The 14330-nt window shown below is 40.5% G+C and overlaps 1 protein-coding gene across 1 annotated transcript in view; it reads left to right on the forward strand.

Annotated features, from left to right (window-relative positions):
* The window catches only part of LOC308589418 (uncharacterized protein), a 193570-nt gene that overhangs the window by 168230 nt on the left and 11010 nt on the right, over positions 1–14330 (forward strand). The window contains exon 5 of the mRNA XM_081198676.1: positions 13427–13633. Coding sequence (XP_081054802.1) covers positions 13427–13541 — 115 coding nt within the window. The 3' untranslated portion in view covers positions 13542–13633. The remainder of the gene's footprint in view (positions 1–13426; positions 13634–14330) is intronic.

Below are 14330 nucleotides of genomic sequence, written 5' to 3' on the forward strand. Positions count from 1 at the left end.
CTGTCTTGAAATCTTTATCTAGCAAATAAATCCTCTCCCAGGTCAAAATGAAAAGAGGAAAGACCTTTTCTCATGGGTGTCAGGACCAACACCCTGATAACTGCACCCACACCTATACTTTGGGCTTGCCCCTGTTGACAAAGTGTCAAACTTAAGCTTCTCAAGATTAGCTCACTTGAACCTTGGCAGGGGGCATGTGGACACACCAAACACAACATTCCTCTGTCTGCTGCCTCCTCCTATACCACACAAAGTTTTGAAGGCTCATGGTAATTGCATTGAGTTGAACAGGGTTAGAATCCCCTGTGGTCAGACTCCTGAACAGAGGGGGGAGCATGCCAGCTGAATCTCCCTGCAGATCTTTGTGATCAATGTGCAAATGGGAGAGGAAGGGCAGGGTGGCACAAACGGGAGGCAGACCCAGCATGCGCACGGCCACATCCCCAACCCTGCCTGTGCCCACATGCATTCTTCTCAATGCTTGAAGTGGGAATTGACTGAGCGGTCTCTTTTCAGTATGTGTCAGTTTCACAACTGTTCCTTTTATTTGAGTGCAACCAGGCAGCTGGAGCTAGCTCCCATTTTCATTTTCCCCAGTGCCCTTGAACTAACGTCACGCTGAGGAAATGCGGTAAATTTAAAGAGTGCCGAGACTCAGTTGCCCAGCACTGCCACCATGGCCAGGTGTCCACTGACAGAGGGAACACACCAGGGTACACTTGCTTTAATGGCATTTAAATGCACATTGTCATACTTTGCATGTAACCATTTGGAAGAACAGGGAGCCCCTAAAGATGGCCAAAGTACCACGAGGCAGTCATTTGCAACATCTTGACAAGCAACATGAAGAACTGCACCACACTTCAGGTGCAAATGTCTGACAGAATAGTCACTTGTATTGAACCCGACAAAGAATTTACTGAATAGTTGCACGCACAGTGTGGCAAGCTGGTAATTGGTTGTCTGTGTTCAGCTATCGCTGTCAGAGGTTTTATACAACCTCAGAAAATATAAATAGTCCTTGGAGAATCATGGAATACAATAGATGCAATTCCTAACATGAAGGTTTGTAGCTCAGGGTGGAAAGATCTGTCTGAAGATCAAATCCCCCCTTCTCCTTCATGCTGCTTACATTGTTGGGTCTTTTTAAAACATTTATTTTAGCTTTTTGTTTTGTTTTGTTTTGTTTTGAAAATGTATAACGCAAACTGCATCATTGATGCTGGCACAGAAATCCCATGGGCAATTTCCTGGAAGCAAAAAGATTTCAGGTGATACAGTCATAGCAGTGGAAAGTGACTGCAAAATAATGTTATTATTTGGGGGGGGGGAGTAGACTGTATGTGAGATCTAACACCAGGATACCACAAGTGTTAAAATGTAGACCAGGTTAGCTTTCTGTGTTGAGGTGATAGCCTGAGTGATAGGCCATTAAGGGAAGGGAAGGGAAGGGAAGGGGAAGGGGAAGGAGCCCTGCGTGAGACAGCAAATGGCTGAGGTCACGGTTACTTAGGAGAACAAAGCCAGAGTTTGGAGTTGAGTTGCAGTGATGTGCACTAGAAGCAAAGCAGCAATCTGGGGAGCAAGAGGCAGAGCAATGATTGATTTCTGTTTGAATCCAAGGCTGTGGCTATGGGAGAAACAAGACCCTTTTGGGAGAAACAAGACCCTCCATCGCAGGCTCAGGTTGTATATACGTATGTGTAAATGAACCATATATCATAAAGACAGCACAATCTCCGCTGTGCCTCACTCCCAAAGGAAACACGAACCCCGAGTAAGTGCCTGAAAGCCCTGGAATCTGGCACCCTTTGGAGACTGGGGTGATGTGCCATAATAATTTAATCCAACCCACTGCCCTAAAACATCATTAGCTAACACCAGGATTACATGATCCTGCGTTGTATCTGAAGATCAAATGCATGAGGAAATTAGGCAGAAACAAGCCTAGGAAGGGAATTCAGATGAGAGAAAGAAATTAATCACCACCAAAACTAGATAGTTAATTGTATAACTTACTATGCAATTGGGCACTGAAGCAACAAGTAGGGGAGCAGAATGTGTTTAGAAGTGTCTGTCTTCTATGGGGATTCTGAGCACCTGAAGAGGGCTTCAGGCTGCAGTTTTAGGCATACTTGGTTCTTAGCTAGGTTACGTTTATCTCCAAGAGGTTTCTATAATAGCATAAACATGTTTAGAACTAGGTTTTGAGACTAGAAAAGCTCCAATTAAATATTTATTTCATTCCACTTAGGAATTGCATCCATAAAATATATCAAAGCAATTCCACAGTAACAACAATCAACAATAAAACAATGAAAAGGGGTTCCATTTATACAAGCAATTAATAACAATTCCATATATGAAAAGAACAAAAAGAAAAAAACCCATTTCATATTCGAAAACAATTCACATCCTGTAGAGATGCCAACTGGAATAAAGGTCTCCACTTAAAAGGCTTGCTGAAAGATCTTCAATAGGCAAAAGACAATACACTCACAGTCCCACAAAAATGCATAAATCAAAATTACAGTGTGCAAGAAAAACGCTAGGAAAATGCATTTCAAGAGATAAACGGCTGCTTGCTTGTTCAGACGTGGTGTCATCTATCCCACATTCTGTTTTGCAGGGGGTGGCCCTTCCATTAGGCAGTATGAGACAGCTGCCTTTGGGTGTCACGAAAGTGCAACAAATTCTTAGTTATTTAATTTACCAGGATTGTATTTTTATAGCCAGGGAAGTGGAGAGGTGTTTGTGAGATTTTCTGCCTCAGGTCTCACAACCACTAGCCTTAGATACTTATGCGCTTTTATTTTGGAGTCAGGGGAATACAATTTGCTCCTCCTCCTCCTCTGGATTCAAGATGTCTTGGACCAGCCTTGGTTTCTACCAGTGACCAGTGACCAGCCAGGTGGCTTTGGAACTTGTGTCTCTGTGTTTTCCTCCATCTCTATGTCTAGAGATCTTTTCAAGGCCATTTAAGCTGCCTTGCAGGACATCTTCAGAGAAGAAAAGGCTAAAGAGTAAGCCCTACACAAATCTGGAATCCCTAAGATGATTGGATGGTGTCTTGTATGCCTTCTTCTAGCAACTCCTGCAGCCAAGCTGGGCCAATCATATTGCTCTGCTTTCTTTTGGACCACATCAGAGAGGCAAAGGGGAAGGGCCTTGTTCAAATATATAAAAGGATGTCACATAGAGGAGGGAGAAAGGTTGTTTTCTGCTGCTCCAGAGAAGCGGACACGGAGCAATGGATCCAAACTACAAGAAAGAAGATTCCACCTAAACATTAGGAAGAACTTCCTGACAGTAAGAGCTGTTCGACAGTGGAATTTGCTGCCAAGGAGTGTGGTGGAGTCTCCTTCTTTGGAGGTCTTTAAGCAGAGGCTTGACAACCATATGTCAGGAGTGCTCTGATGGTGTTTCCTGCTTGGCAGGGGGTTGGACTCGATGGCCCTTGTGGTCTCTTCCAACTCTATGATTCTATGATTCTTGTCATCCGGGCAGCCCAGGAACCTCCCTCCATGGCTTCTGCCCAAAATAGCTATGGCCAACCAGCAAAACACAAACAAATAAGGGAGCAAAATAAAAATAAAAATCCTTCCAGTAGCACCTTTGAGACCAACTAAGTTTGTTGCTGGTATGAGTTTTCGTGTGCATGCAAGGATTTAAATTTTTTTGTTTCGACTACGGCAGACCAATACTGCTACCTACCTGTAAATAAGGGAGCAGACAAACTCCAGCTGTTTGGATATCTGAATCAGTCATTTGTGTCATAAGGTTTGGGTATAATTCTTTGTGTTCAGATAACAGATGTCAGATAATGAATGTTCCAATAGTGGGACCTGCACGTATAAAGCTGTTTCATGTGTGCACATAGACACTTCAAATATTACATTTGAGACTTCTGGGTAGTGCATAGTATGACTCTGTCTTACCAACTTTTCTAGCATCTTTGCTGAGTGAATTGCCTCAAAGATTTGCTCCTTTCCTTAGGATAGTAGTTAATTGATAAGCTGAGAGTACATTTCTTTTATAAGCTATTTGCACATTTTATTGGGCATTAAATGACATCATGGTACCGAAATGAAAATGAGCATTTGTAAATATGCTTTGAGATTAAATAAAAGCGCCACATTAACAGCTTAAATAAATTACCTGTTTCTTTTTAGAACATTCACGTGAGGGCAAAAGAGGTAGTAGATAGTGACACTAAATGTCAAATCAGTCCTGCAAGTGATACATTTCATGTTTTTTTTGTTTTGATGCCGTTACATGCTCCCCACTTCCCTAAGTGGTAAGGGGTTCTGGGCCAACATTACAAGATTTAGAAGTTTCCTTTGGATGAGAAAGCCTTCTGGAGAAGATGGGTATCATTTTTAGAGTAGTTGCTTATTTACAAATATACAAGCAGAGCATGTTGGAAGCAAAGATGCACTCCGACAGCAGGCTGCGAATCCCAGAATCGCAGAACACTACACAAATTTTCACGGCAATTTCCAGCCAACTCCAACTAGAACTCTCTCTGTCTCAGTTCAAATGCCAAACCTACAGCCCTCTGTATCTGTGCCCCCCCCTCACACACACATGCAAACACAGTCTTTTTCTCAAACCCCACCCATGCAGGTATATTGCCCATTTGGAGAACTATCAGTAGCCATTAGCAATCTTTTGTCAACACTCTGATCACCATTTTCCATTGTGACCAGGCTAGTCGAATTCACAGCAATACTTAATTTTCTTCAATCTTTATTTTCATTTTCATCAAATTATGTCTTCTGACAAGCTTAGGTCTGTGCAACTTACAGCTCTCAAAGTTGAACTCAGCCCATCAACCATATTGTGTGGCGTTCCAAGGTCCTGAACGCTTCTCACAACCCAAATATCACTTTATCTCACTGCTAGGAAGGCAGCAAAAGCTCTTGTTGGACAAATTTTGTGGTTGGTGGGTCACAAATTATGCAAGTCTGAAATAGGAGAACCAGGCGTTGAAGACTCTGAATGAGACACTTTCCATTACTGCAAATGGAAATGGAATATGTGAAGCTATTGTGATTCTGAGGACTATGGTCAGATCCAGACAAACCAATAGGGAGATAGCTTGTCTCTAGCACAGGATTTCAACCTCTCATTTCTGAGTTAAAGTGCTTGCTGATTACACTGAAACTGCTTTTAAAATCCCTTCACCGTACAAGGTCCAAAGGCTGAAGCTCCATGTATGTTTCTTTGAGGACCAAGATGAAAAATGGTGAAATACCTTTAAAAATGTAGTAAACAGTAATAAATATTTGCAAAATTAAAGTAGGGTTTGGATAGGTAACTTTTGTTCCATAAAATACCAGCTACCTGGCACAAACTAGGGGGAATGCTATCTAAAATACCAAATGATTTTTTAAAATTTAAGATATTTGTTAGGTGTGTGTGTCAATATAGATCTTATGGATGAGTTATGTGTGTGATGGCAGGTAGATAAAGCTGCTAATTCACTTGCCTGCCTCCTGCAAAAGTCCTACTAGTCCCAGAGAGATGCTCTTTGTGCTGCTTTGGAAAGCAGTCATAAGCAGTGCAACACTGATTTCTCTAGCATGGTACAGTTGTGCCCTCTCCTGCTCTGCTCTTTTAACAAACGAAGTTGTCTTTGTGACACTGGTTCACCTTTAAGAAGTATGTGCATAACGGAGGTGATGTTGACTTTGTATAACATAGCTAAGTAGATCTCCTTCTGGCTCCTTCCATCTTCAAGATTTTTCTATTATTTATCCCTGACAGGTAGGCTTGATTTTGTTCACCCTTGCACAATTAACATGTAGATCCTGCTCACATCCCCACATGCAAATCACTCATCACAAAATATAAGTAGAATTGCTGTCTCAAACTTGGGACCTTTCCATCTGTGGTTGAAGCAGGAAACAAAGCTGCCAGAGTTCTTCCAATCTGTTCCTGCACTGAACCTGTTGTCCAGATCCATTCTTGCTTGCTGAGATGGGCATCACGCCAGGTTACTCCTATATAGCAAGTGACCAAGGTACAGCGTTATGGCCCAAGGTTAGTCATACTGTATGTATAAATTATGTACATTAATCATGTGCCTTTGGATTATATGTTTCAAATCTGTATCTTTTTAGCGTTTTCTTCCTCTCTAAATAGTACCAGAAGAGTTCTCTATTGGAACGTGATAGTGGTTCATCTTAATTTAAGTGGGAAACAAACATCATAAACTTTGAATTAAGAACCCCAGATTCAACAAGGATAAATTAATTATCGCATACTATAATTCATAGGTAAATCCATAGTGCCCTACAGTTAATGTACACAAAGTATTGGAGGGTTACAAAGGGTACAGACCATGAAATTATACTCATATACTCAATTAACACTCACATCACAGTTAATTATGATGAGGACATTTTAACAATGCCCTTTTCAACCACCTTGTGAAGATTCCTTGATATGTGTGAAATAAATGATCCCCCAAGGGTGATTAAGGAAGGTCTCTCTTAAGTTTGCCGATGCTGACAACTTTTCTAATGGATGTTATCAAGCATGGAATGGCAGCATACGTCCATTTGACTGGGTGGAGGGATCAGCCAGTCCTTCAGCATCGATTATCTGCTTACTGGCATACACACAAAGAAGAAACATTCTTATGTAGCAGAAGCTTTTAATGACCTGAAACGTGAAGTTCCATTGATTAGGACCTATTAACAGAAGCAAATTGAAAATCTGAAGGTGGATAGTGTATGTGTGCTTTGAATTGTGCTCCTGGAAAGTAGTTGGAGAAATGGCTTCCATGAGAAATAACAATTCACAAGTCAATCCCTGCTTGTAGCATCATATTGAAAAGTGCTGAAAGCTGTGAGTTGATAAATTGCATTGGCCAGGTTGAGATGGCGAAGTAGCCATTTCCCCCTTCTATGATGGCCACAATTTGGCCTCATTTCACACTTTTTTGTGTACTGGTTCTTAATGATGCTATACTTCTTTCCTTTTATAGATGCGCGCTTAAGGGGGTTTGCCAATTTTAGAAATGTTTCCTTCATTCTTCATTTAAATGTCACATGAACTCTAAATCATTACCCTAACCCAAAAATCTAATAGTTGGTGTTGGATAGCAATTTAGGGTTTCGTACATTTTGCGATAATTTTATGAATTCATTAAATCTAGTTTTTAAAAGCAGACATTTTTATGTCTAAATCTGATATCATGTGCCAAAATCCAGACTGCAAACATTGTGAATTCTTCAAATTAAAATTTCTCAAAATACAATTAGAGATTGAAATGTAAATGGGTACGACAAGCAAATACAACAGCAACAAACACATCTGTTTATGTATGAATAGTAGGGGTGGGGAAAATTTGGGTTGCACAGTTCCTGGAAAGGTAAGCGAATCAAAGTGAAATTTTCACTTCTTTAGCTTTTGTGATACAGTTGTGTACAGCGTGTGTGTGCCCGTGCCCGTGTGTATATAACACATACAAAATTGCATTATGTTAGGAGACATTGCTTGCAAAAATGTGGATCTTAGGCAAAAGTGTATATATACATAAATGTGTATATTGGGGAAATGTGTACTACAATGTTGATGATTATTTTATGAGGAAGTTTTTTTATTGAAAACCCCCCCACAAAAGTCAGAATGTGGGAAACCGGTGACTGGAAAATTTAAGAACTGGGAGGAACAAAAATTTGTCCATCTGTAGTGAATAGTACATAAGGTAAAGGGTAAAGGGACCCCTGACCATTAGGTCCAGTCATGACCGACTCTGGGGTTGCGGTGCTCATCTCGCTTTATTGGCCGAGGGAGCCGGCATACAGCTTCCGAGTCATGTGGCCAGCATGACTAAGCCACTTCTGGCGAACCAGAGCAGCACACGGAAATGCCGTTTACCTTCCCGCCGGAGCGGTACCTATCTATCTACTTGCACTTTGATGGACTTTCGAACTGCTAGGTTGGCAGGAACAGGGACTGAACAACGGGAGCTCACCCCATTGCGGGGATTCGAACCGCCGACCTTCCGATCGGCAAGTCCTAGACTCTGTGGCTTAACCCACAGCGCCACCCGCGTCCCAGGAATAGTACATACATGGGTCCAAAAAACATTTCATCCTTACAACTAAGTTCTCGATTGCTCTTTATTTCCATTTTACACAAGGAGAACCGAAGCTGAAAAAAATTAACTTACCTTGTTTCTACCTGGGAAATTGTGCCTCTGTTGTTTTTTCAACACTTGTCTCCCAGCCAAAATCTTCCAGATCTGTGTCTTAGCCTTCACATTTCAAATCCGTCAAAATGGACCCCTTTTTTGTTCTCTGGAGTCTTGGAAAGACTTTTCATTATGCCATACATGCTACAAAGGACTACAGGAAGTAAAGTCACCTGCCAAAGAGACTAAAAAAGGAGAGTCTATTTTGTCTTAACAGATGCTGCCGGTGATTAATTAGCTCCTTTCCATAGCTGTCAAGTTATGCAGTTTGACTCTATGACACATGACTTTGAACCTATTCACCTGAGTATATATGCACAGCTCTGCTGTTCAGTTGATATATTCCTTTCTTTTTCATTCTTGTGAGAGAGGGGAAATGAAATGAATATTTTCATCAAGGTAATGGCTTACAGTTCATGGCTGGCTTGCAGAGGTTGCACACCTGACCTATTTTCCAATAAGACTAAAAGCAAATAAGGTTCTTTAGTCCTTCAGCGCATGACAATCATGCAAAAGAGTATCAAATCGATAATAGGAATCGAATCATTTAATTGACTGTAGGCAAAATGAGAAAATAAAAATTTCCAGTTTCCTTTGTCAAAATTTTGTGAGGACAGTTTATGTCTCTACATTAAAAAATAAATAAAAATCAATATTTTCCCCAACAAATGTATTGAGCAAATCCTCATTGGGGGAAAATGAGGCTAACAAAACAAGCAGCCATCGTGGAGGTTAATAATGAAACCAGTCACACCTGTCATAAATCTATATATATCAATCTCCTTTTATCACTAGCATGATTTATTATATGTAAAACCCTACTAAGATATTTTCCCCATTTAATAGCCTTCAGTTTTCACTGAATTTCCTCAAGGTGAATTTCTGCTCAAGCTGACTCACCTTGATTTGATTTGATATTTTTTTTAGGCCTGTGATATGCAGGACCTCACCCACAAAGTTTCATTAGTTTGATCAAACATCTCCCCAAAAGTTTTTCTCAGTCATTTAAAATGAGGAAGAATCTCTGTATCTGCCTCAAATTCAGTTGGAAGGAAATGAAGTGGTAACTCCAGACGGAAAAAACTAAGTCTGCTCCACGAGCAAATAGTGTAGTTTGGGCATTTATATCAGCACAGAGTACATACTATGGAGAAGAATTGCTAAGAGAAATACTGCTTGACTCATAATACAGCAGAGAATTACAACCCGGACAAATTCATATATTGAACCAGATATTAATCAAATGGTGTTGTGGCCATCAAATGATAAACATGCATGTGTGAACCAGGCATTAGTCATTGGCATTTCTATTTCTGAATTTTCATGCAGCACAGCAGCATTGTGAAGAGATGATATCTAGTGGGAGAGATTTAGAAAAGGCAACCAATAACTCTGTGGCAGATGGAAGGCAGCAACTTCCAGGAAGTGACTCAGCTCAACAGCAGGGAAAACAGAAGAGACTCAGAGCAGAGGAAATTAAGTATGAAATGAACCAAATAAACCTTTGCTTCATATAGGGATGCGTCAATTCACCTCAAGGGGGCTCAAGCCTTTTTCATGCCTCAGACAAGGGGGCTCAAAGGACCAATGATTTGCTCCAAGACACCATGCTCAAAATGTTGGGGAATCCTTAACTGCTGGCCATTGAGTTCTGCAGCTGCTGTTTCTGCGTCCTTCCCTCTCAAGGGCCAGCATGGGTGTGCTCCCGGTGCCAATTTCAGTGAGAAGCACATTCAGCCAGGAGCTGTTACTGCTTCTGCTGCCCCCTCAACTTACTTGAGGGAAAAGTTGAGAGGCTCCTTGCTCAGGTGATATCAACTGTGGAGGTACTGGGGGACCCTTGAAGGTCATTTGACTAGGACTTGGACCATAACACTCACCAAGTATGACTATATTACATCCATAACTCCCTGCAAATTCCTTGGTAAAGTAGCTGTGATGTCCCTATCTCTCTATAATTCCTGAATTATTCTTGCAATATGAATAGAGCATCTGCGCCCTCTCAGCATGAAGAGATTCTGACTGCCTTTTGCCTTTTGTTGTTAGTCAGGCTGGAGCTGAGAGGCCTAGCTGTTCCGTTCTGGGCTTCTTCTCCTTCCCACCAAACACAAAGGCTAAAGGAAGTCAAACTTAGAGTTCAGTTGCCACCTCCCTGCAAGGTTGAGGAGGGATGGCAGGGAGAGAAGCAGCCAGAGTGGACTTAGTAGGATCTGCATCTGTGTCTCCTAGAATGGAAAGTCAGATTGGTAATAGCCTGATAACGGAAATCATCAAAAGTTCCTAAGAAGGAAGCAGGGCTTACTAATGCATGGAACATTGCTTTATTGGAACATATGATCAGACAAAGACGTGCAGCTTAGGGTGAAGCCCAATCAGAAAGTTTGAGTGTGGACTGATTTCAATTTTTAAATTATATAAATAGTGAGAGTCATGTAAGTCCTCCTTCCACGACTCACTCCTTAAAACAACCAAAATGCTTGGGCTGCATAGACCCATCTTAAAATCTTGGCTATATGTAACTGCATCTCTGTAATTTGTTTGTTTGTTTGTTTATGATAAATCAATAAAAAATAAATAGATAAATAGATTGGAAATGAAGAAGGGGGAAGTCAGAATAGATTCTTTTAATAACAAAAAAGAATATCATCATTTCTTTCATTTTCATGGGTGTTCGCATGCTCATAAGCACACAAATTTCACACCTGAAGTCTTTCATGTGGATAGAACATAGGATCCTGGGAAGGAATTTAGCATTTAAATTTCTATCCCACTAGGAATATGTCCCACTGTTTCTATGACACAGATTAATGACACTTTCAGATAATTACAGCTAAGCTAAGTTCCTTTTCTCTAGCACGCTTAGCAAAGGGTTCATCAAATGCTTCCTTAGTGGTGAGAGGAATGATAGATTTGTATTCCATTATTCAGACTCCCGGAAAACTTTTTTAAAAATAATAATAATAATAATAATAATAATAATAATAATAATAATAATAATAATAATAGATCTTGATTGAGCCTGCTCACCCCTCCTTCAAGATTTCGCAGTATCCGGCCAATTCCCCCCCCCCCCCAATCTCTGTAAGCGTTACAGAAGTTAGCTTACTGGTGCTCTGTGATTTTACATGCAAATCTGCTTTAGCCATGAACTTCCAGATAGCAGTTTGCAAAGCTGTAAGGAAAGATAAACAGTTTATCCAGTTTAATGATATTTAATGCAGATGTCACCACAATGGTGGCTGGTTGGATCTGTGTCATTAGAATCAAAAGATATGCATGGAGGGGGTTTTTTACTGCTCTCATTACTGATGCTAAGTCCAAAGAGTGTTGATATTACATTGCTAAAGCAGAAACTAGAAATGAAGACGGGGGGTGGGGTGGGGGGTGCAATGAACATTTCAGTTAGAACCTTAACATAAACTAAAGGGAGGGAGGAACTAGCCCAGAGCCAAAGTTAACCTTTTGTCTTTTAGTCATTCCAGTGTGGCAGCTACTGCTATACAAAAATCATTTCTTTGGATTTTCAATGTACTTTTGAAATCTAGGCCGTTGTATTAGAGTACAAAGAAGGTAATAAACAGCAGCTTTATCTTTCTGTTTTTTACAAGAAGTGAATGAAGTCCTTTGAAATTAGACATATGAAAAGCAGCATCAAATACGTGCCTTTTGTGTTTATGTAACCCAAGACTTGATGTAATTTGCACATGAGCAATTGCCTGTACTTTCTCAAGGTCCTTCTATTTTAGAATGTTCAGTTTCTAGAGATTTGATAAAGCTGTTAAAAGATGTCAAACAGCTTCTTATGCAACTTGAATGCTGGAAAGATGAATAAGAGGCAAATTGCATAAAGTTTGGGTTCAAACAGAGTGCTTTGGAGTCAATCTGGTGGCGATGTTCAGGACCCTTGCAAGACATTTCTTTAATCTGCTTGAAGTTCATTTTTACTCCCCTCTAAGATCCTCTGAATTTATTTTACTTTCCCCTCCCATAAATTCAGCTCAATATTTTGATTTAGGAGAAATTCATTGTCAATGTCAGAATGTTGCTCAATTCAGAACCTGAGGAAACCTCTGCGAAAGTGGTCCTGAAAAACTATAAGAATCTGGCATAGTTTCAAGGCTTCATCTCATGGATGTCTCACCAACAGATATAAAATTTCTGGAAATGTTGAAGCCAGGAGGAAAAAAAGCTTTGGGTTTTTCCTGGTACTTTGGTTTACAACCATAATCCGTTCCAGAGGTCCGTTTGTAAACCAAAACAGGTTGTAACCCAAAGCGCGCTTTCGCCAATGAGGCCTCCCCCCAAAAATTGTTCGTAATCCCCAAAAAATGGGTTGTAATCCAAAAAAAGGGTGCAAACCGGGACACGCACTTCTGGGTTTGATGTGTTTGTAATCCAAAACGTATGCAAACCAAGACGTATGCAAACCAAGGTACCACTGTATATGGAAATTTTCAGGAAAAGGGGGTGGGGTGCAATCTTTTTTAAAAAGTACTCTTCACACATAAAAAATCACTTTGTTACTTTTAGAACATAAAACGCATTCTGTAAAACTTGGTTTGCATTACAGTTATCATGTCTGGTATATTAAAAGTCCAGTTTATTCTATGCCAAACGAAGTGTGGAACTTTAGAAGCAACTTAGAAGGGGATATTTTAAAGGTCTGACAGCCTAAATTTTCACACTTTGCTGCATGTTTTGCGATTTTAAATCTCTGCTGGGGCTCTCTCTAGGCAGCCAGGGAATTCTCCTTTTATTATAGCTAGCATTGATACTTTTAACCAAATAACAATTACAGTGGTGCCTCGCAAGACGAAAAGAATCCGTTCTGTGATTCTCTTCGTCTAGCGGTTTTTTCGTCTTGCGAAGCAAGCCCATTGACGGATTAGCGGATTAGCGCTATTAGCAGCTTTTAGCGGCTTACCTGCTGATCGGATCAGCTGATAAGCGGCTTAGCGGCTTAGAAAAGGGGGGGGGAGGGAAAAAACCAGCAGGAACTCGCAAGACATTGTCGTCTTGCAAAGCAAGCCCATAGGAAATTCGTTTTGCAAAGCACCTCCAAAACGGAAAACTCTTTCGTCTAGCGAGTTTTCCGTCTTGCAAGGCACCACTGTACAAAAACCAACAACAGCAAACAATGGGGTGTGTCTTCGTTTTTGATCAGCTGACTTCCACTGGTGCTGGGTGGCCTTCTTTGCTTATTCCTCCTTTCCTCTGCAGCTTCCTGCGCTCTCTTAAAAACTGCTCTGGATGTGGTGCAGGAAGAGTGGGGGGCTGCAAGAAGACAGGGGAGTTGGCAGAAATCACCACCCTGACCCCTTCCTTCTTGAGATGACTGTTGGATCCTAGTTCCCTGCATAAATGGAAATAGCCCTACCATTTACTCAAGAGGATGGCTGGATCCCATCAACTGGTTATTCAAACCAGGTAAGAGAAGAAGCCTATGTGCCTGCAGCATGACCCCGGTTTTCAAACCATGATTTGGGGAACTGGAGATGTCACATTCATGGGAATTAAATGTTTTGGTTTAGTTGGGTCACTATGAGCTATTGGCTATGTGCACTTATTTATGATAAACTTTTTAAAAAGTTATTCCACCCAAAACTTATTAGGAGCTGTTACCCCAAAAGTCTGCAAAAAAAAATGATGGTTGCTGGAATTCAACTGTATATTTCCATTGAAATGTGCAATAATTAGTATCCCTATAATACAAAAGGCCCATTTTTGCACACCTTAAAGCAAAGAGATTCACAAAGAATAAGTTTGTAATTTGATACCTTAGGTAATATACTATTGCCCTACTTGTTACTATTTTTCCACAAAAGCATTTTTAAACTCTTCCTTTACACATCAAGAAGATTAACTCCCAAACATATTTTCAAAATCACAGATAACTTCTTCTTCTTCTTCTTCTTCTTCTTCACCCAAATCACAGTTATTTGAGACGAAGGGGAGAAAATGAAAACCGCATAATAATTATATGTAGATTGAAATCTCCTTCTCATAAAATTGTTAATGCTTGAAGAGAGACAGAGCTTATTCTTGGGAAGAAAAAGTACAGAAAATCAATCAGTCCAATTTAGTAACAAAGTTCCTTATCAACTCCTACTTTTGGAATTAAAAT

This window comes from Podarcis bocagei (assembly GCF_964188305.1).
Source record: "Podarcis bocagei genome assembly, chromosome: 6".
Classification (NCBI taxonomy): domain Eukaryota; kingdom Metazoa; phylum Chordata; class Lepidosauria; order Squamata; family Lacertidae; genus Podarcis; species Podarcis bocagei.